This window comes from Haliotis rufescens, unplaced genomic scaffold (assembly GCF_023055435.1).
Source record: "Haliotis rufescens isolate VD_foot unplaced genomic scaffold, xgHalRufe1.0.p SCAF_18, whole genome shotgun sequence".
NCBI classification, from domain to species: domain Eukaryota; kingdom Metazoa; phylum Mollusca; class Gastropoda; order Lepetellida; family Haliotidae; genus Haliotis; species Haliotis rufescens.
The window spans coordinates 2,227,454-2,250,669 of record NW_025963868.1 but is presented as its reverse complement, the minus strand read 5'-3'; the positions used below and the strand labels follow the sequence as shown (position 1 = coordinate 2,250,669).

Here is a 23,216-nt window from a genome sequence, read left to right as displayed (position 1 = left end):
TATTAATGAGTAATGTCGCCTGTTCATGTAGACGTTCCAACTGTGTCCGGATAAACGAGGTTGATTAATTGTATATCTTGTATGAAGGTCATATTTATTTATTTTTTTCATTCATTCATTCATTCATTCATTCATTCATTCATTCATTCATTCATTCATTTATTTGTATATGTATTTATTTATTCAAACACAATTACTCCGGACATGCCTGTCAATCACAAGATTGTCTGGTCCAGATTTGATTATTTACGGACCGCCTTCATACGGCTGGAACATTGCTGAGTGCTGCTTTAAATAACAAACCAAATATAAATAACATCAACACAACACCCGGTTACCAGTAGAACCACGTACATAGACAATAACACACTGCCGTCGGGGTAGTACAGGGGGCAAGGTGTTCGCTCGTCACGCTAAACACACCGTTTCGATTCCTTACATGGGTACGCGTGAACCTAGTTTCTGTTTTTTCGTTATAATATTGTTGTTTATACCTGTACAAAAGCACCCGCCCTGACAGGCACTAACAAGCAAACACACTCCTGTCTAGCTTTATAATGACGCCGACTGAACGAGGTCACGAACATAGGATGTGCCTCTAATGTAGTGTCACGTGTTTATTGTGTTCTTGGCTCGTGGTATCCTGTCACAGAGCATAGTATATAAACTATTCCCACCACACAGTCCGTGGTTACAGTGTCACAACTAGTGTATAGCAAATATAACCATCACGAAGTCCGTGGTTACAGTGTCACAACTAGTGTATATCAAATATTACCACCACACAGTCCATGGTTACGTACAGTGTCACAACTAGTGTATATAAACTATTCCCACCACACAGTCCGTGGTTACAGTGTCACAACTAGTGTATATCAAATATTACCATCACGCAGTCCGTGGTTACAGTGTCACAACTAGTGTATATCAAATATTCCCACCACACAGTCCGTGGTTACGTACAGTGTCACAACTCGTGTATATAAACTATTCCCACCACACAGTCCGTGGTTACAGTGTCACAACTAGTGTATATCAAATATTACCATCACGCAGTCCGTGGTTACAGTGTCACAACTAGTGTATATAAACTATTTCCACCACACAGTCCGTGGTTACAGTGTCACAACCAGTGAATAATCAAATATTACCATCACGCAGTCCGTGGTTACTGTAGTGTATATGAAATATACCCATCACACAGCCCGTGGTTACAGTGTCAAAACTAGTGTATATCAAATATTACCAAACACACAGTCCGTGGCCACAGTGTCAAAACTAGTGTATATCAAATATTAGCATCATACAGTCCGTGGTTACAGTGTCACAACTAGTGTATATGAAATATTACCATCACGCAGTCGGTGGTTACAGTGTCACAACTAGTGTATATCAAATATTACCATCACACAGTCCGTGGTTACAGAGTCACAACAAGTGTATATCAAATATTACCATCACGCAGTCCGTGGTTACAGTTGCAGAACTAGTGTATATCAAATATTACCATCACGCAGTCCGTGGTTACAGTTGCAGAACTAGTGTATATCAAATATTACCATCACACAGTCCGTGGTTACAGTTGCAGAACTAGTGTATATCAAATATTACCATCACACAGTCTGTGGTTACAGTTGCAGAACTAGTGTATATCAAATATTACCATCACGCAGTCCGTGGTTAAAGTGTCACAACTAGTGTATATCAAATATTACCATCACACAGTCCGTGGTTACAGTTGCAGAACTAGTGTATATCAAATATTACCATCACACAGTCCGTGGTTACAGTTGCAGAACTAGTGTATATCAAATATTACCATCACGCAGTCCGTGGTTACAGTGTCACAACTAGTGTATATCAAATATTACCATCACGCAGTCCGTGGTTACAGTGTCACAACTAGTGTCTATCAAATATTACCATCACGCAGTCCGTGGTTACAGAGTCACAACTAGTGTCTATCAAATATTACCATCACGCAGTCCGTGGTTACAGAGTCACAACTAGTGTCTATCAAATATTACCATCACGCAGTCCGTGGTTACAGAGTCACAACTAGTGTCTATCAAATATTACCATCACGCAGTCCGTGGTTACAGTGTCACAACTAGTGTCTATCAAATATTACCATCACGCAGTCCGTGGTTACAGAGTCACAACTAGTGTCTATCAAATATTACCATCACGCAGTCCGTGGTTACAGTGTCACAACTAGTGTCTATCAAATATTACCATCGCACAGTCCGTGGATACAGTAGTGGATATCAAATATTACCATCACACAGTCTGTGGTTACCAGGTCACAACAACTAGTGTATATCAAATATTACCCTCACACAGTCCGTGGTTGCAGTGATACAACCAGTTTATATCAAATATTACCAAACACACAGTCCGTGGCCACAGTGTCAAAACTAGTGTATATCAAATATTCCCATTACACAGTCCGTGGATACAGTGCCACAACTAGTGTGTATCAAATATTACCATCACACAGTCCATGGGTACAGAGTCACAACTAGTGTGTATCAAATATTACCATCACTCAGTCCGTGGTTACAGTAGTGTATATCAAATATTACCATCACGCAGTCCGTGGTTACAGTGTCACAACTAGTATATATTAAATATTACCATCACGCAGTCCGTGGTTACAATTGCGTGGATCGATGCTCATGATGTCAATCACTGGATTGTCTGGTCCAGACTCGATTATTTACAGACCGCTGTCATATAATTGGAATATTGCTGAGTGTGGCGTAAAACAACAAACCAACCAACCAACCATCATGTTCCAGCCTCCTCGACCACAGCATGTCACTGTGTTTTTGTGTAGTCGAGTTGCCCCGCCGTGCCATGCAGGCTGTACGAACAAGGACTTGACTGTCCCCGTCAAGATAACACATTATGTTGTCCTCAGCTTTATCGTCCTGTATTCGTGCGATAAGAGCGAGTCTTAGTTACGACTGCCTCGTTCATTGTCAGGGAGTCTCATTTTGAAACAAGTAAAACTGAGTTCTATATCAGCATGCACACAAGTGTTTCTACAGCGGGTGCGCGGAGTTGTACTGTGTGGGAGCTCTGGTGCGGAACACTGTGTGTTTTATGCTTTCATTAAGGTAGGCACAATGGGAAAGGGGGGCCACTGTTGAGTATATACATGCAACAGCACCCGTGACCTATCTTCTTTTGTTGACTATTATTCCCTGACGTCATTCGACGCTCACTCTTTCGACCCCTGGTTTGTGTGTTAGAGGCCCATTTCACTCTGTATGAGGCTGATATATAGTTGTTACAGTGTTGGATAAATGAATAAATAAATAAATAGATAAATAAATAAATAAATAAATAAATATATTAATTAATTAATTAATTAATTAATTAATTAATAAATAAATAAATAAATAAATAAATAAATAAATAAATAAATATTTATTTTAGAAATAATTATTTTATACAGGGCGATGTTTATAATTGTCATAATTATCGTGATTATATTTATCATTAGTATTGAGTATGCCCTCTTCATTAAACCTCCCCGACTGTGTTTCTCTGTGCCAGGTGTGAGTGAGGAGGAGCAGGATGTCCCAGAAGAGGACCTTCACCGAGATTCGGGACGACCTGGTACGGGCTCGGTCCTACTTCGTTGACCCGGAGTTTCCCCCGAACGAGAAGTCGCTATACAAGAACGGCAGGGCCTCCCGGAAGTTCGGCAAGATCGTGTGGAAGAGGCCGCTGGTAGGTGCTAACGTAGAACACTACGTCTCTCTTATATATGGCCCCATTTCACTACGACCACGAACATCCCGAATCACCCAGAATCGGAAACATTCGAAATTCGTGATGATTCGGCCAATAATTCAAACTCTCGTGGAGAATCGGTAGGAGGTACGAAGCAGTTACGACAAACGTACGACGGAGTTACGAAAACTCGGTCTGATCGGGTTGAAAAATATGAAGGATGCCAGGAATTGGTTAAGAAACATGTACGAATTACAAGATTCCTGTACGGATCATGCACGAATAGTAAGAATCACCTACGACTAAGTTACGAATATGCCGAATGCATGTACGAATGCAGGACGATCGCAACGAATAAGATACGACTAATACGACATATTTACGAGTAGTTTGCGAAAATCAGTACTTTTCCTGACACTTCGGCATGTTCTTGGGTCCTGAAAGGCTGGCCAACCCATCATTTCTACCATGGAGGCTCAACGGAGAGCACGTGTTGCTCTGGTCCGGGTCCTTGGGGAATCGTGTTGTTCTTACTTAACTCTTACATGATTCGTCGTTGACTCGGGACATTCGTGGCTGTTTCGGGATGTTTTCGGGTTGTGAACAAGAAATTTTGGGAGCCACGAATCTCTAAGAATAGCCAAGAATGCAAAAGAATCGATTACGAAGCTGTTACGGGACATAAGAATTAATAACGAGTGGTATACGACGCAGTCACGAAATTACAAGTCGGGGACCCTTCCACGAAAGTTTTTGACAAACAAAAACTGTCTCGCCGATTCTACGAACTCCCGCGAACTGTACGAATGTTTGGGAATCAAATAAGATTCATTTGAGAACTTCAAGAAATGTTTGAGATTTATCTACGAACATGAAAAATTTCCCATTCGGGACGATTCGGGATATTCGTGGTCGTAGTGAAATGGGGGCAAAAAAAGCAATCCACCCCATTCTCATCCCCTTCACAGTTCTAGCAGAATTCCACAGTTAGGCATTTATCCAGTTCGATAAAATAGCAAGCGAAAGAAAACAAACTTATATATAGATATTCCCCCTGTTTGATTTGGAAAATATCGTTAATATCCGGAAAATGACGTCTTACATAATTAATTCGAGATTAATTGAGGTTGGTATGTTGCAAATGCATGTGATGCGCACAGTTCGGCAATTCGAGCGGATAACACGAGAAATGTACCTTACGTGGTACATTGAAAATAATAGAATGGGTCTCAGCCAATCAGAATCCGACATTCACGTGTAAGGTAAGATATAGGTCAGTGTGTACATATGCAGGGTCTTCATGGAAAACTAGAACAATTCAAATCTGTATTTTAGTACCACTTGCCTCACATATATACTGATCATTATTATTTTTGCTTCATGTTGATTGGCTACTTCGTTCTATGTGCTCCGCTGTTTTTTATTGTTTGCGAAGAGTCCTACTGCAACGTGACGTCATATGACATCATCCATTGTTTATGACGTCACAAACGACTTTGTGACGTCGTTCCAACAAAGGTCACCAAGCTGATGTCTAACTAACATTTTGTTTGTATATTCTAAGACGAAACATGTAATATGCATAATATAACGAATAAGCTTATTTCAACAGAAATACGAATTATCTGTTCATCGTGACTTCATGTTGAAAGTAATCCGCTTGGGTAAGGAACTACACAATTAATCCAATCGGGGCAGATAGTCTGTAATTGTTCGTAGCTCGTGGGCTGTGTTCTTTAAGGGCAAGTTCACACGGAAATGAACCAATTTTTCTTGTACTTTTTCCACATTAAAAGTGTTAACATAGAAGTGTCATAGACAAAAATATAAAAACATCATATTTAATTAACATATTTTTTGCATTAAAACGATTTATATTTTTCACATTTACTAAGTGTTCTATTTCCATAACAAAAACACCATGGCTTATGCCCCTTGCAATATGACGTCATTGGTGCCATTTGATAAACATTATGACGTCATCATGCTTTGTTAGAGCCGCTTCACGTGGTGTAGGTACAGTTTTGTGATTTTAGCGTCTCAGATGCCAGCCAGAATTGTGTTATACTGAGTCACCACTGCGCCGGAGTGTGTCGTAGACCATGTTGTTTTACATAAAAACTGGTCCTTGATATCTTTTGCGTTGAGAATAGACAGGGACCCAGTTGAATTAGCACCAATTACGTCATAATCTAAGGGGGATAACTCAGGCCTATTTTGCTCGTAAAACGAAGGCCTCATAACGGCATATCATTTTAACACTATTGTGAGCTTCCTACTTTCACTGTGAGAAAAAATGAGTGTATATTTTCAAACACAGATACTAACTAATTCTAAAATTGCGTTTTGTTTAGAAAAAGAAAGAAAGTGATTTTTGCGTGTACACTTCCCCTTTAAGTTCGCAGTATAAGTTACACTGATAAGGTTAACTGTTGACGAGTGCTATGAGTGCTCTGCGCGTATTCACCTAATGAGTGTACCACCTCTCCACCAAACCGTGGGGGTCAGGTCAACGCGGGCACCCTCCCCGCGATAACATATAAAACATATATCTTCATCTAATTATAACTAATTCTCCAGTACTTGGCCAGGTTTTCCGTTGGCTCTTGTTTTGAGAACCTGATGCCCGCGGGGTTTGGTTTCTATTACAGAAGACCGCCTCCGTGGTCTAGTGGTAGAGCGTCCGCCCGGAGAGCGGAAGGTTCGGGGTTCGATCCCCGACTACGTCATACCAAAAGACGTTAAAAGATGGTACTTGTTGTTACCCTGTCTGGCGCTCGGCATATCGGGGCTAAAACAAGGACTGGTCGGCTCGGAGTCAGTATACTGACTGGGGTGGGGTATTCATGTTAAACTGCAGCATGGTATCTGAGTGAGCTAGGACTATAAATCGGCATCAGTCCGGACTAGTACAGGCACACACACACACACACACACACACACACACATACACACACACACACACACACACACACACACACACACACACACACACACACACACACACACACACACACACACACACACACACACACACGCACGTCGCTAAGTGCAATAATCTTGGACGCGACAGAAAACGTCATCATTAATCACACAGAACCATTTCATACATGAAACATGAAACGTTAGACGGAAAGATGAAGATAATATGTTGAGTTTGGATGACAGCCTCGGTGATTATACATTGGTGTGCTTTAACTGTATACAACGTTATGCTTATTTTTCTAAAGTAAGCATATTTATCTACAGCAATATTGAATTTTGCTGAGTTTATTGTTTACAGAATAAAGGGAATTCGACGTTAAATAGGGGTGGTAGGGAAGCCTAGTGGTTAAAGCGCTCGCTTGTCAAGCTGAAGGCCTGGGTTCGATAGATACAACTTGTGAAGCCTATTTCTTGTGTTCCTCGCCGTGATGTTGCTGGAATAGTGATAAGACGGCGTAAAACCTTACTCACTCACTCACTAATTCACCGCTTAAACGGAGGCGAGTTCAGATAGCGTTCTGCATTTCTAAATATTCTGTATGTTTATATTGGAAATAGCATATGACTCCTTGGCCAACACTTATAAAAAATGATCAGTTAGCACTTGCTAGTAATGTATGAAATGCTGGTCATATTTGTCATCTTCTGATGGATCTGGTGCTTGCGTTTTATGTTGTGTTCCGAGATGAAGTATCGCGTTTCTGAAACAATAATATGGGTGTTTATTCTTGTTATTCTTAAGCATATGATCCTATAATAGTTACATCAACTCAAGCAAGGGCGGCGGGGTAGCCTAGTGGCTAATGGGTTCGCTCGTCACGCCGAAGACCCGGGTTCGATTCCCACATGGGTACAATGTGTGTAGGTCACAATATAACATTGGTGAGGGTACCGCGAGTCTAACGGGCGATATAAACATAACGACATACGGTTACCAAGGGAAACCATGGTTTCTGTTCGTCAGATCAGCCGTTCACCGGCAAGATGTCACTCGGTCATCAATACACGGTATGGCTGTTAATAAATCTGGCAACAGTGAGCATATAACTCGATGAATTCATGTCCCGGTCTTACGTTTTGTTTGTTTTGTTGTTTAACGCCGCACTCAGCAATATTCCAGCTATATAACGGCGGCCCCCGGTCTTACGAGTGAAGCTTTCACCATACCGGTACCCCACGCCCCTTAGATTCCAGTGTAAGGGCTCAGTCACACATTCAGGATGTTTACTGCCGTCCTTGACAGGACCATTCCCGATTAAAATTTGTCTAAAGTCTGATCAAGATCCTCTGTTTCGTGGCGGGAAATTCACAAACAATCAGATATTGTTCAGGAAGCGTCCCAATTCAGCCGTTTCCAGCCGAATTCGTCCCGATTCTCCCGTTCTCAATCCGAATCTGATCCGATTTGCATCTTCTGCATGGTAAGACCGAATCTGTCCCGACAGCGTCCCGATTCTCCCGAATGCAGTCAGACAGAGATCAGACAGTGCCCGGACAGTGAACCGACAAAGACAGTTCACATTCGGCAAGATCTGGACGCAATCTGGACTCAATCGACAAGAAACGGCAATGAACAATTCATGCCCGTTCATCACGACAGCATCCCGATCCACAGGACACCGTCCTGAAACACAGGACCTTGTTACAATTTTGATCTGATACAGCAGAATCTGTCCCGACACAGTCACGATTGTAATCCGACTAGAGTTTCCCGAATGCCACGGGACACACCATACTTTCGGGAGTGCTTGGCCGACCCCTCTGTACCTTTCCCGATCCGTAGGACTCTGTTACGAACGTATACGACTGCGTTCAGACAATGATAGGACATTCCAGATCATTGAGGATAGTAATCCGACTTTTTCACTCGTCGTGTCGTATCGCTGTCTGATCTTAAACGGGAGCCATAATCGGCACTGTGTGAACCTGGCCTATTAAAGTTGAACAGCTATATAAGCTAGTGTGGACATGTTTACTACTATTCGGCTCCTCTGCTATTCAAACACTGACCTGACTAATATAACATCCCACACAATATTCAATATAGCCAGGTTGGCCCTCAGAGTCAATCATATTGCCAGAACCAAGTAATCTAAACACACATGCGCAGTCTACATACAAGGTGAGACTCTTATGCAGTGAAGTCAGCATTGAAAGATCGTAATGCGATCTAGGCCAAGAGTTAAAGCGTTAAATGTGTTTTGAAATGTTTAACAATGAGGCCAATTGAGTGGGCTGTGTATGGTGTAATTGAATAGCGCGATGATGTATGGAGCAGTGCTGTATATTGAATCTCATATAAACCGATATCATAAACCGACAGCGTATGGAGGCCTGCGCCATACCGTGCCCTGGCAGTTCATGAGTTGTACAGGGGCGGTCGGGTAGCCTAGTGGTTAAAGCGTTAGCTCGTCACGCCGAAGACCCGTGTTCCATTCCCGACATGGGTACAATGTGTAAAGCCCATTTCTGGTGTCTCCCGCCGTGATATTGCTGGAATATTGTTAAAAGCGTAAAATCATACTCACTCACTCACTCACTCAACTCAACTCAACTCAACTCAACTCAACTCAACTCAACTCAACTCAACTCAACTCAACTCAACTCAACTCAACTCAACTCAACTCAACTCAACTCACTCACTCACTCACTCACTCACTCACTCACTCACTCACTCACTCACTCAGGAGTTGTACACACACGGGCGTGTTGTTGCGGACCACGGTAGAGGAGGTGTATTGTACTGTATTGAACACGGGGACACGTCTATATTTAATATTGCTGCCTGTCTGAACAGACTCACTCACTCACTCACTCAGGAGTTGTACACACACGGGCGTGCTGTCTAGGATCACGGTAGAGGAGGTGTATTGTATTGTACTGTATTGAACGCGGGGACACGTCTATATTTAATATTGCTGCCTGTCTGAACAGACCTGAAATAAATATCTCCAAAACAGCCCCTGCAAGTTTATGAATTATGTCAAGTCCATATTACTGGGGGGCGATGGGGTAGCCTAGTGGTTAAAGCATTCGCACATGACGTCGAAGAACCGGGGTCGATTCCCAACATGGGTACAATGTGCGTAGCCCATTTCTGGTGTCCCTGCCTTGATGTTGCTGAAAGAGTGCTAAAAGCGGCGTGACAGTATAGCGACCAGTAGAGGTAAGATAGTTAACGCTGAGCGGCACATAACTACGACATGACAGCTGTCGTCCCAGGCTCCCCGTCACATCGTCACCACCGTCGTCACCTTGTGTTCTGACAGCTCGCAACCCTCCACAACAATCATCTTTGTTCTGATAGAACGAGACAAGCATGCGTTACCACTGAAGATCAATTTTAACACCCACGTGGGTGAGAAAACTATTTTAGATAATTGGTATGAAACATGTGTATGAGATTGAATAATTATCCCATAGTGATGACCTAAGTGAGATCATGACGGAATACTTTTCTGATTGAAAGTCATTGATTTTTACTCATGCGTCAGTCGAGCTCCCCTACGTCAATGTCGAAACGTTATGGTTTTAGAGTGTTAATAAAAAGTCTCTTATTATCATCATTGCCTTGATTACCCACAGCTTTGGTGGATGTTGTTGTTTTTTTCGCTTGTCACGCCGAAGGCCCGGGTTCGATTCCCGACATGGGTACAATGTGTGAACCCGTTTTCTGGTGTCCCCCCGCCGTGATATTGCTGGAATATTGCTGAAAAGGCGTTAAACCATACTCACTCACTCTAACCCAGATCCTCACGGGGTTGAGGTGAGGTGAGATGAGGTGAAATGGGGTTTTAAAGTCGCGTCCAAGATGATTGCACTTATATAGCGACGTGCATGCATGTGTGTGTGTGTGTGGCTGCTTGTACTAGTCCGGACTGATGCTGACTTATAGTGCTAGCTCACCGAGATACCATACCGCAGTTTAACATGAATACCCCACTCAGACACAGTATGCTCACTCCGAGCCGACCAGTCCTTGTTTTGGCCCCTTAATGCCGAGCGCCAGGCAGGGTAACAACAAGTACCATCTTTCAGCGTCTTTTGGTATGACGCGGTCGGGGATCGAACCCCGGACCTTCCGCTCTCCGGGTGGACGCTCTACCACTAGACCACGGAGGCGGTCTTCCCACAGGCGACTTACATATAATATTAACACAGCTCAGGACAGGAACTAGGTGAAAGCAAACATTATGGGATTTGTAATGCATCATGTGGCGGTACAGTGACTGAAATATGAAAAACACTCTTTTAAATTACCATAATAGGTTTGCGTTGGCGGGTTTGCTCAGCAGGTTTGCTCAGCAGGTTAAACCGGTTATCGCAAGTGATGTACACTTTTCATGGATCACTGACACCGGGTGGCGTAAAACCTTCATAACGGAGGTGTGATATTACCAGTTTATTGACGAGGAGGAGTTCTTATGAATACTCTATTGTGATTGCTGGACAACTACTCTTCAGTTGAAGCGAATATGTCATAACATTTTCAAACATATAACGAATAACACTCTGTTACATTTTATATATTTTCTGATTTTTATTTCTTGGCTCGGCTGTCTAAACTACTGGTATTCCGACTTAAATATTCTCCAATACTGTCATCCTGAAGACTGTTTCTCTGGCTACTGTTATTCTGAATTATGTTCTGTATTTGTTCGCCCCGATTATGTTTCTAGGTTTGTCAGTACCATACCCGTGCTCGTGGGTTTCACCGAAGTGGTTAACGCCTGAGACCTGCATCACTTCGGGCTTTCCTCCCACATTAAGCTGACACGCCGCGATATAACTGGAATAATGTTAAAAGCGGCGTTAAACCCAACCCACTCTCTCTCAATAGTGTTATCCTGAAGACGTTTAACCTCTAAGCCGTCCTAATGAACACTGTTATCAATAATACTAGTTCAATACTATCCTCCTTAACACTAATTGTGTAACTGGTACGCTGAACGCTATTACATCGACAGCTCACAAGTTGGTAAAACACGTCCTTTAAGCCCTGTGAAGACAAGCCCTACTTTATTATGTATTTTTATCGTTGCAGAGGACAGGTATATGTTTACATGCCTCTCATGACTGGCAACATATACATGTACAATCCATCAACAGCATCCTTTCAGGACAACGTTGTTTTACACGCGTGCATGTCGCCACTAATACAGCATAACAAAGTAGACACAATGTATGGATAACAACTTCTTTAATACTGTAAAGGCGACGTTTCGGTATAGATCCTTATACCGTTGTCAAACTTCAAAGTAAAGGCTCCGCGATTTGCTGTGCAGAGTTGCGTCCCTTGGGTACGCCAATAACCTATGATTGTGGGTTCGAATCCCGGTTCGCCCCGATTATGTTTCTAGGTTTGTCAGCACCAGACCAGTGCTCGTGGGTTTCACCGAAGTGGTAAACGTCTGAGACCTGCATCACCTCGGGCTTCCCTCCAACATTAAGCTGACACAACATGATATAACTGGAATACTGTTAAAAGCGGCGTTAAACCAAACTCACTCACTCAAAGTAATGCCTATCAAACAATTAATACAGCATACCCGTATGTTTAACCAACATCTCTTTAAGATGCCATGATGACTATGGCCCTGAGTAGAAATTCAATATGTTTTACCCGGGATGAACACAGTGACTGCTGAGGTTGAAACAACACAGTTTTTCCAGTGAGTTGAACAAGCAATGCTATAGCCTCTTTGTGCGACGCATCGTTGACGGGGATTCGAGCAGAGCGTTCCGCGCCACCAGTGAAACATAGACTGCCCTTCTGTAGAAGGATAAAACATAACGTGCTTGACATGCCTGCAATACCTTGCTGTACGGTGTCCTCACCTGGGATGGTTGCGGAGGCAGCGGAATAATGCAGTAGCTCACCTGTAGCAAGGTCAGGTACGCGGTAAACATGTACACTGAAAATCTTGAAATCAACGCAAGCGTGAATTAAATTCGAAAAATGCGAGTGGTCTTTGCTCTTATGCGAAACGTGCGTTTATTCGAGGCAGTCGCTTTTTTTTTATTCAAGACCATCGTTCAATCGATGTGTGCAGAGAGGTACCTCGGAGAGAGTACGTCAAACTTCTTGTGTATTTAGATTGCAGCTCGGGAAACAGTACGTCGACTTTCTATGTAGACATCGTGTATTTAGAGGAGAGCTCGGGAGTCAGTACGTCGACATTCTATGTAGACACCGTGTATTTAGAGGGCAGCTCGGGAAACAGTACGTCGACATTCTATGTAGACACCGTGTAATTAGAGGGCAGCTCGGGAAACAGTACGTCGACTTTCTATGTAGACACCGTGTAATTAGAGGGCAGCTCGGGAGACAGTACGTCGACTTTCTATGTAGACACCGTGTATTTAGAGGGCAGCTCGGGAGACAGTACGTCGACTTTCTATGTAGACACCGTGTATTTAGAGGGCAGCTCGGGAGACAGTACGTCGACTTTCTATGTAGACATCGTGTATTTAGAGGGCAGCTCGGGAGACAGTACGTCGACTTTCTATGTAGACACCGTGTATTTAGAGGGTAGCTCGGGAGACAGTACGGCTGTCTATGAAGACCACATGCAACACATTACGTCGACTTTGTATGAATACGAAACTGTGTCGATTTTCCGACGAGCCCCTCATTGCATTTAAAACCCCCACGGCCACATAACCCACAGATGCTATTCAATACTCTTATCACACTTTATTGTCCGTATTATTGTCATTATTTAATGAACCTCCCAGTGATAATCCTTCAACTGTGCAGACCAATGTTGTAAACACAGGCCATCTGTGTCACTGTGGACCATCCTTCCACGGCAACACGACGTTATATAAACTCGTAAACAGAAACATTAACACAATATAAGTCTATGTTACACAGTATGATGTTATTGTGTGTACATGTTGTTTGGGCTGTAGTTGCTGTGATATAACTGTGGTTGTTTGTGTACCTGTATGGGAGTGTCCCGTTAACCCAGTAGACAGGGCAGTGAAAGCAGGATTTATGTCCTGTACATGTTACATCTGACACAATCATTGCACAGCGACAGACACTGGTTGATATATAATAAGTAATAAAAAACATATATCCTCCTCCTTCAACCTCCCCCCCCCCCCCTCTCCCCTTCTCTTGTTTTCGTCCCCCCCCCCCCTTTCACGTCTCTTTTTCACGTCTCTGGGGCGGTCGGGTAGCCTAGTGGTTAAAGCCTTCGCTCGTCACGCCGAAGACCCGGGTTCGATTCCCGACATGGGTACAATGTGTGAAGCCCATTTCTGGTGTCCCCCGCCGTGATATTGCTGGAATATTGCTAAAAGCGGCGTAAAACCATACTCACTCACTCACTCACTTTCACGTCTCTCTCTCTCTCTCTCTCTCTCTCTCTCTTTCACTCCCTCCCCCTCTCTCCACTCTGTGTATTTCTATTTCTCTCTCTATCCTCCTTCTCTTCTCTCAATCATGCTGGTTTCACATCTCATAGTGAAAGTGATGTATTGCCTTAATCAACAAATCCGTGAACATCAGGGTTAGAATAGGTATGCAGCAAACCATGCTTGTCGTAAGAGGCGACTAACGGGATCGGGTGGTCAGGCTTGTTGACTTGGTTGATACATGTAAGCGTATCCCAATTGTGTTGACCGATGCTCATGATGTCAATCATTGGATTTTCTGGTCCAGACTTGATTATTTACAGGCCGCCGTCATACAGCAGGAATATTGCTGAGTGCGGCGTTAACAAACAAACAAACAAACAGACAAACAAACAGACAAACAAACAAACAATGATCAACAGAGGCTTGATCAGCTGTCAGTGAGTATCCCGGCACAACAACGGCAACCAGCCAGGACATAGCTTGTGTTGCAGGTTACAATGCTATACAATACGTAGTCAAGAGTGTCGTGTTATTGTACAGATCTGTTTACTTAGTGTAGTGTAGCTCACGTATAAGAAGAGACGAGTTTTTGTTAACATGGGGAACATTAATTGTTAGGGACAGTCATATTTCAGTATTATCAGATCCGGCGTTTGCTTGACGGTCTGTTGGTTTCGTTAGGAGGCCATTAATATTGTGTTTGAAACCAGGTCCTAGAGTGACTGTGCCGCTTTTATTTGTGAGCAACGGGGTTTTTAAGATCTTCACAGATAAAACGAACTTGTGATGTATCGTCCATAAATTATCAGTGTATATGCAGCCCGTGACACATCAAGGCTGGCGTGTGCTGTATCTACCTCTATGTTAGGAACAACTCACTTGGAGTGAGTGAGTGAGTATGGTTTTTACGCCGCTTTTAGCAATATTCCAGCAATATCACGGCGGGGGACACCAGAAATGAGCTTCACACATTGTACCCATGTCGGGAATCGAACCCGGGTCTTCGACGTGACGAGCGAACGCTTTAACCACTAGGCTACCCGACCTCCCCAACTCACTGGGAACAATCTCCTGCCGTTGTCCCAGCAAATGTGATTCAAGTCAATCAACGCACTTGGTTACTCTGCTAACTGTATGACGCGTGTCCATCAGTTCATTACGGCACAATTACACCGAAACAGTGCCTCAGTTTCACACCAGGGACTTAGACCGGACATAGGCCAAAGACAAGACGTCTAGGCAAAAGAAAATATACACTTGAAAATTGGATATGATATAAAAATTACTAACGTTATACTAGGCTGAAAAGAGTTGCCGAAACACAGCCTTAAGGTCCAAAACATAAGCATAATATCCGTATCAAATATCACGATCGAAAACCATTTCTTGTTTGTTTCAATTTTAGCAACAATCAAACACGGGTGTATACCGGCAGTTTATATAGAATCTCTTGAGGGCGTTGTTTCGTTATTTATTTCGAACTTTCAAACAATATATAACAATATAAAGTAGTGGTAGTGGTGGTGGTGGAAGCGGTAAGGGTAGAGGTTGTGGTTGTAGTTGTAGTTGTAGTTGTGGTTGTGGTAGTGGTAGTGGCGGTGTTAGTGGTAGTGGTAGTGGCGGTGGTAGTGGTAGTGGAAGTTGTAGTTGTAGTTGTAGTTGTGGTGGTGGTGGTGGTGGTGGTAGTGGTTGTGGTTGTGGTTGTGTTTGTAGTAGTGGAGGTTGTGGTAGTGGTAGTGGTGGTGGTAGTGGTGGTGGTAGTGGTAGTGGTAGTGGTGGTGGTAGTGGTGGTGGTTGTGGTAGTGGTAGTGGTGGTGGTTGTGGTAGTGGTGGTTGTAGTGGTTGTGGTACTGGTAGTGGTAGTGGTAGTGGTTGTTGTGGTGGTTGTGGTTGTGGTCGTGGTAGTGGTGGTGGTGGAAGTGACGATGGTTGCGGTAGTGGTAGTGGTAGTGGTAGTCTTAGTGGTGGTGGTGGTGGTGGTGGTGGTAGTTGTGGTGGTGAAAGTGGTGGTGGTGGTAGTGGTAGTGGTAGTCTTAGTGGTGGTGGTGGTGGTAGTTGTGGTGGTGAAAGTGGTGGTGGTGGTAATGGTAGTGGTAGTCTTAGTGGTGGTGGTGGTGGTGGTTGTGGTGGTGAAAGTGGTGGTGGTGGTAGTGGTAGTCTTAGTGGTTGTGGTGGTGGTTGTGGTGGTGGAAGTGGTTGTGGTAGTCTTAGTGGGTGTGGTGGTGGAAGTGGTGGTAGTGGTTGTGATAGTGGTGGCTGTAGTGGTAGTGGTGGAAGTGGTGGTGGTAGTGGTTGAGTTAGTGGTAGCTGTAGTGGTAGTGGTGGTGGTGAAAGTGGTGGTGGTGGTGGTTGTGGTGGTGGAAGTGGTGGTGGAAGTGGTAGTAGTGGAGGTGGTGGTAGTGGTGGTGGTTGTGGTGGTGGAAGTTGTAGTGATAGTTTCAGTTGTAATTGGACTCCAGCATTACTGATAACGTGGCACTTCTGGTTGTAGCAGTAGTGGTGGTATTGGCTGTGACAGTGGGCGTAGTTGTATCGGTGTGGTATTACGGTGTTGTGACGTGCAGGTAGTAGCAGCAGCAATAACACTGATTGCAGTAGCATCAGGTATATACAACATCCTGTGGTCGAACAAAGCATGTGTGCAGTGGCTCTGATCACAGTGCATCAAACATATTTCATACATCTTCCATAATTGCACCTGGCTGTCACATCAAGCGAGTTGGCCGAGCGTTATGACGGCAGGTGGGCGTTTATTATCCAACACACATGTCCGATGGTATCGTGAAACCCTAGACTTGCACAAGTCTCTAAGACATTAATTATTACTTTAAATCAGTTCGTGATTATGTAAATAATAAGAACAAGTCTCCCTATCAGAGACCTGTACTGTCCACATATCTAGACTTGCCTATTAGGAGCATAGAATTACTACACATCCCTGGATTTTTCTTTTAGTACAGACTTGGAGCAAGGCTACGTGAAACCCATGCCTGCTATTACCGACATATGACATGGTGACACATGATATAAGTCACGCCGCCATACTGGGGTATCATGTAGCAGATTATAGTGGATGACTCGGAGCCTTGAATCAATACTCACCTCAACATCCAGTACTTTACGAGGGCTGTGTAGTCACTCAATTATAGCTATAACAATACCAGTCTGTACCCTTTTATTTTCGCAGAGATGTCTTATGAATATGAAAAGGGTGCTCTTCGGTTGTCGCTTATGTTTTATCATGTATGAAGTATCAAACAAACACCGTTTTGTGCATCTGAATTTCCGTTAGCTGTCTATAATGTTAAAATTCATGTCGGCCATATTGTATTTGGTGGCCATCTTTAAAAACCTACTTTAGCCAAATATTCATAATTGTATCCATATTATTGTATAACTAGTGTGATACATTTGGGAACAAGTATATTCATCATAACATTTCTCTATTTGAGGAAATGTTGAAAATTTAGGGAATGTAGTTGAATTATGGAATTTATCGCGGCTTTTTGCATAGAAATAGTTGAGATTGATGAGTATTGATGGCGTAGGATAACATGTGAAGTTTGACATTGTCATTTCAATAAATAGCCGTTTTATGTTGATAAATAACTGAAAATTGTGAATTGTGGGCATTCATTAAGGCAACCAAGTATATAAAATGGATCAATTTGAAAGAGATATACCATGATATCAAATATGAGAAAGATATGTGAACAACTAAATGCCTAATGTTTACACATGTCCCAAAATAAAGAAAAATTTGGCGGCCATCTTGGATTTGGCGGCCATGTTGAAAAATATTGGATGGCCCTATAGCTTGTTTGTACTGTGATGAAACTCCTGTGTACCAAATGTCATGCATTTTGTAGACACGAGCGAACACTCCATCTCTGTGCTAACTTATCAACCGATGACTAGGTTACACTTCTGACAGTTTTCATCCCTTGGGTAAAGTTTTGTCAAATCGTCATTAAACTCGAACGTTTATCAATATTTGTCTTACAAACATGAAATCACGCTCTACGCAATAAAAAAACAAACAAACCCAAAATCTTGTATTTAGTTTAGAGCATTGTTTCCCAGTCAACGGGCAAATTCTACTGTCAGAATCGATACTGAAATAACATGTACGTTTTCTTCTTTCAGGACATCGCCAACAACCCTGTGTTTATACTGAATGAGGCACGCCGCCATGACCTTGACCAAGGTTACTTGGGTATGTATCAAACCCCACCCCCTGCAGTACACTTGACCTGACCGTGAACCCTATATAGACCCGGTGCAGAATAGGTCTCCAGCAACCTATCGCCTATCGTAAGGCTCGAGTAAATTTGATCGGGTGGTCAAGCTCAGTGGCTTGTCCGACGGCTTGAGGCGTTCCACATGTTTTCTGGCACTGGTCTGCTTGGCAAAGACTGGATTGTTCTGTAGGCCGCTGTGCTATGCTTTGTTTGTAGTTTAAACTAGCACTCGCCAATCTTCCAGCTATAGAACTGTGGTAAGTAAATGATAGAGACTGAACCAGACAATCCACTGATTGACACCTTGAAAGTTCGATCTTCGCAATTGGGATGCGATGAAATGCATCAACCAAGTCAGCAAACCTGACCGCCTGATCCCGTTGGTCGCCTCTTACGACAAGCATAGTCGCTTTTAATGGCGAGCATGGGTTTCTGTGACATAGTTGCAATATTGCTGTAACAGTTTGTTTGTTTGCTTGTTTGTTGTTTAACGCCACACTCAGCAATATTCCAGCTACATGACGGCGGTCTATACACAAACGACTATGGGCCAGAAAATCCAGTGATTGACGTCATGAGTATCGATTTACCCATTTGGGATGACATGCATCAACCAAGACACAGAGCCTGACCAAACGGTCCCGTTAGTCACCTCCTATGACAAGCATAGTCGCCTTTAAGGCAAGCATCTAACATTCCTGACCGCAGCGTAACAAACAAACAAACAAACAAACAAACTTGACCGTGAGTAGAGGGACACTGCCAATGGAGACATGTATCATACCTCGGGTTTAGGGGCGAAATGATCGATTATGTTCTCTTTAGTTTCCCTCTACGGATATTATTGAATAAACCCGAACTATTGTTTGTTTTACAAAAACACCTTTTTATGTCGGAAATTGATGTGTTATCATACCTATATTTGTTCAGTTGTTTACTCACTGATTAAGCAGCTTATCTGTTTGTAAGGATATTTCGCATTTCGTGAATTGTCCTTCAGTATCATACTGTATTTCCATGTCATGAAGGTAACTGCTGGTTCGTGGCTGGAGCAGCCATCTTGGCGACCTCGCACCGGAAGCAGCTGGAGAGAGTAGTACCACGTGACCAGGGCTTCGGGAATGACTATGCTGGTGAGTGAAATCAATTCTGTTCTCCTACCGTTCGTCCAACAGTGACGTTACTTATTTGTGGTACCTGTAGTCGTGCAATCACATTTTGACAATTGCCATACCTGTCCTCGTTCTATCACATTGTTACAATTGTCATATCTGTCCTCGTGCAATCACATTGTTACAACTGCCATACCTGTCGTCATTCAATCACATTGTTACAACTGCCATACCTGTCCTCATGCAAACACATTGTTATATTTGTCATACCTGTCCTCGTGCAATCACATTGTTACAACTGCCATACCTGTCGTCATTCAATCACATTGTTACAACTGCCATACCTGTCCTCGTGCAATCACATTGTTACAACTGCCATACCTGCCGTCATTCAATCACAGCGTTCAATCATATTTGTCTGTCATATTATAGGGATCTTCCACTTCTATTTCTGGTGGTACGGAGAGTACGAGGAGGTCATCATCGACGACTACCTCCCCACAGACGGCTACAGGCTCATCTTCTGCCACAACAGGGAACGCACCAACGAGTTCTGGTCCGCCCTACTGGAGAAGGCATACGCCAAGTAAGTCAACTCCTGAACATGTCATCCTTCAGATTCTGACACCAGAGGGACACTGTGGTAGGCAAGTGGTTAAAATGTTCAATGTTTAAAGCCCCCTGTAATGATATTGCTTCAATGTTGCTAGAAGCGGTGTAAAACTACTCACTAGACTATTACCAGACAGGGTAGGTGTGTGAGTGAGTAAATGCTGTTTTACGGCGCAATATACCAACCATATCGCCGCTGCCTGTAAATAATTGAGTCTGGGCTAGCAAACCAATAATTGGAAACATAAGCATCGCTCCACGACATCAGGACACGTAGCCAGGTACTGGGCCTGAACGATATCTTCCTTTCAAAGCTAATCTGATTACATTTGTTGGGTACTTGGGTGAATGAGTGGTAAACGCAGTACCGTACACAGTCAGTCAGTCAGTCAGTCAATCACATAACGCAAATATTTATGTTCCTTGGGCTTTCCGGAATCCATGGTTCAAATCCCAAATTAAACCTGATTATGATTCATTGTTTGTCAGCACCAAACTCGTGGTGATGGTACTTGTTGTTACCCTGGCGCTCGGCATAAAGGGGCTAAAACAAGGACTGGTCGGCTCGGAGTCAGTATACTGTGTCTGATGGGTATTCATGTTAAAATGCGTCATGGTATCTCAGTTGGCTAGCACCATAACTCGGCATCAGTCCGGACTAGTACAAGCAGCCACACACACACACACACACACACACACACACACACACACACACACACACACACACACACACACACACACACACACACACACACACACACACACGTTGGATTTACGACACGCTGTGTGTTGTCAGACTCAGGGGAAGCTATGAGGCTCTGGACGGAGGGAAGCTGCAGGACTCACTGGTGGATTTTACCGGAGGAATATCGGAGGCCATCGACATCCGGGACAAGGCGAAAATAGCGAAGAATATATACGAGATGCTGTACAACTCCTTCAAGATGAACTCGATGATTGGAGGAAGCATATTCGTAAGTTTTAATTTGAATTGTGATTTTTTTCAATTGCACAGTGATGCTCCTCCGATTCGTCTATTTCAGTTATTGTCATAAACTTGAATAAGGGCACGATTTTAATGTTTACGTGCATCAGCATTATTCTCCTCCTCCTTCTCAATCTCTTCCTCCTTCTCCTCCATCTCAATCTCCTCACTTCCCTTTTCAATCTCCTCCTTCTCTCCTCCTTCTCAATCTCCTCCTTCTAGTCCATTCTCCTATTCTTTCTCCTCCTTCTCTCCTTCTCAATCTCCTCCTCCTCTCCTCCTTCTCATCTCCTCATTCTTCTTCTCATCCTCCTCCTTTTCAATATCCTCCTCCCCTTCCTCCCCTTCTCAATCTCCTCATTCTTCTTCTCATCCTCCTCTTTTTCAATATCCTCCTCCTCTTCCCCTCCTTCTCAATCTCCTCCTTCTCTTCTTCTTCCCCTTCTCAATTTCCTCCTTCTTCTATTTCTCCTCCTTCTCAATCTCTTCCACTCTTCCCCTTCTTAATCTCCTCATTCTTCTTCTCCTCCTCGTTTTCAATATCCTCCTCATTTTCCTCCTTCTCCTCTTCTTCCTCCTCCTCCTTCTCCTCAAACTTCTCAATCCCCTCCTTCTCCTACATCTCCTCCACTTATCTACCTTCCCCCAAATCCTCCTTCTCTCCTCCTCCTTCTCCTCCTTCTCAATATCCTCCTCCTCTTTCTTCCCCTCCTTCTCTTCCGTCTCAATCTCCTCCTCCTCCACCTCCTGCTCCTCCTCAATCTCCTTCTAAATCTCCTCCTTTTCCTTCTCCTCCTTCCCAATTTAATCCTCCTCTCTTCTCCTTCTCTCCTCCCCAATCTAATTCTTCTCTCCTCCTTCTTAATCTCCTCCTCCCCTTCTCAATATCCTCCTCCTTCTCCTCCCTTCTCCTCCTCAATATCCTCCACCTCCTTCTCCTCCTCAATCTCCTCCACTCCTCCTTCTTAATCTCTGCTCATTCTCAATCTCCTCCTTCTTTCTAATTTTATTCTCCTCCTCTTCTTCCTCCTCTCCTCCTCCTCCTCATTCTCCTTCTCAATCTTCTCCTACTCCTTCCCAATATCCTCCTTATCTCCTCCTGCTCTTTCATCTTCCCCTCCTTCTTCTGAATCTCCACTCCTCCTCCTCCTCCACTCCTCCTCCTTCTCCTCAATCTCCCTCTCAATCCCCTCTTTCTTCAAATCCTCCTTCTCAATCTCCTCATTCTTAATCTCCTCTTCCTCCTTCTCCGTCTCCTCGTCCTTCTCAATCTCCTCCTCCTTCTTCTCCTTCTCCTCCTCCTTCTGCTCCTCCTCCTCCTCATCATCATCATGTTATTTTTTGTACCATCATCATCCCAATCATCGTTCTCTTCCCTGTTATATCCCCTTATTTATTGAGACTGATTTATTGGTCTCGTCGATAGAGCCCTTGATGGGAAGGTGGTTGTTCGATCCCCTGGACGCGTCATGCCAAAATACGTAAAAAGATGGTACATGTTGGCGTTGTCATCAAGCGGATACAACAAGGACTGGTCGGATCGGATTCTGAGTTGCGCAGTTTGCTGTAAAGAGTTGCATCCCTTCGATGTGCCAGAACACTATGTCCGTGGGTTCGAGACCTGCCTTATTAATGAGTTTCAGTTTGTCAGTGCCATTCCGGTGCTCATTGGTTTCACAAATGTGTAAACGTTTAAGGTCGGCATCACTTTCTTCCTATATCAGGCTGACACGGGGCGGTGGTTAAAGCGTTCGCTCGTCACGCCGAATACCCGGGTTCGATTCCCGACATGGGTACAATGTGTGAAGCCCATTTCTGGTGTCCCACGCCGTGATATTGCTGGAATATAGCTAAAAGCGGCGTAAAACCATACTCACTCACTCAGGCTGACACGCCGTGATATAACTGAATACTGACACGAGATTGAACTAAATACTGACACGCCCTGATAAAACTGAAATACTGACATGCCCTGATATAACTGAAATACTGACACGTCGTTTTATAACTGAAATACTGACACGCCCTGATATAACTGAAATTAACTGAAATACTGACACGCCCTGATATAACTGAAATACTGACTCGCCCTGATATAACTGAAATACTGTCACGCCCTGATATAACTGAAATACTGTCACGCCCTGATATAACTGAAATACTGTCACG

At 43.6% G+C, this 23,216-nt stretch overlaps 1 protein-coding gene across 3 annotated transcripts in view; it reads left to right on the top strand.

The window, feature by feature from the left end:
* The window catches only part of LOC124120175 (calpain-9-like), a 49,413-nt gene that overhangs the window by 6,029 nt on the left and 20,168 nt on the right, over positions 1-23,216 (top strand). For 2 of the 3 annotated variants that reach the window (XM_048398120.1, XM_048398122.1), the window contains exons 2-6: positions 3,565-3,741; positions 18,244-18,313; positions 19,367-19,471; positions 19,883-20,036; positions 20,859-21,036. In XM_048398120.1, the coding sequence (XP_048254077.1) occupies positions 3,586-3,741; positions 18,244-18,313; positions 19,367-19,471; positions 19,883-20,036; positions 20,859-21,036 (663 nt within the window). In that variant the 5' untranslated portion in view covers positions 3,565-3,585. Of the gene's footprint in view, positions 1-2,986; positions 3,123-3,564; positions 3,742-18,243; positions 18,314-19,366; positions 19,472-19,882; positions 20,037-20,858; positions 21,037-23,216 lie in introns of those variants that run through there. The other variant, XM_048398121.1, reaches the window with a different exon arrangement.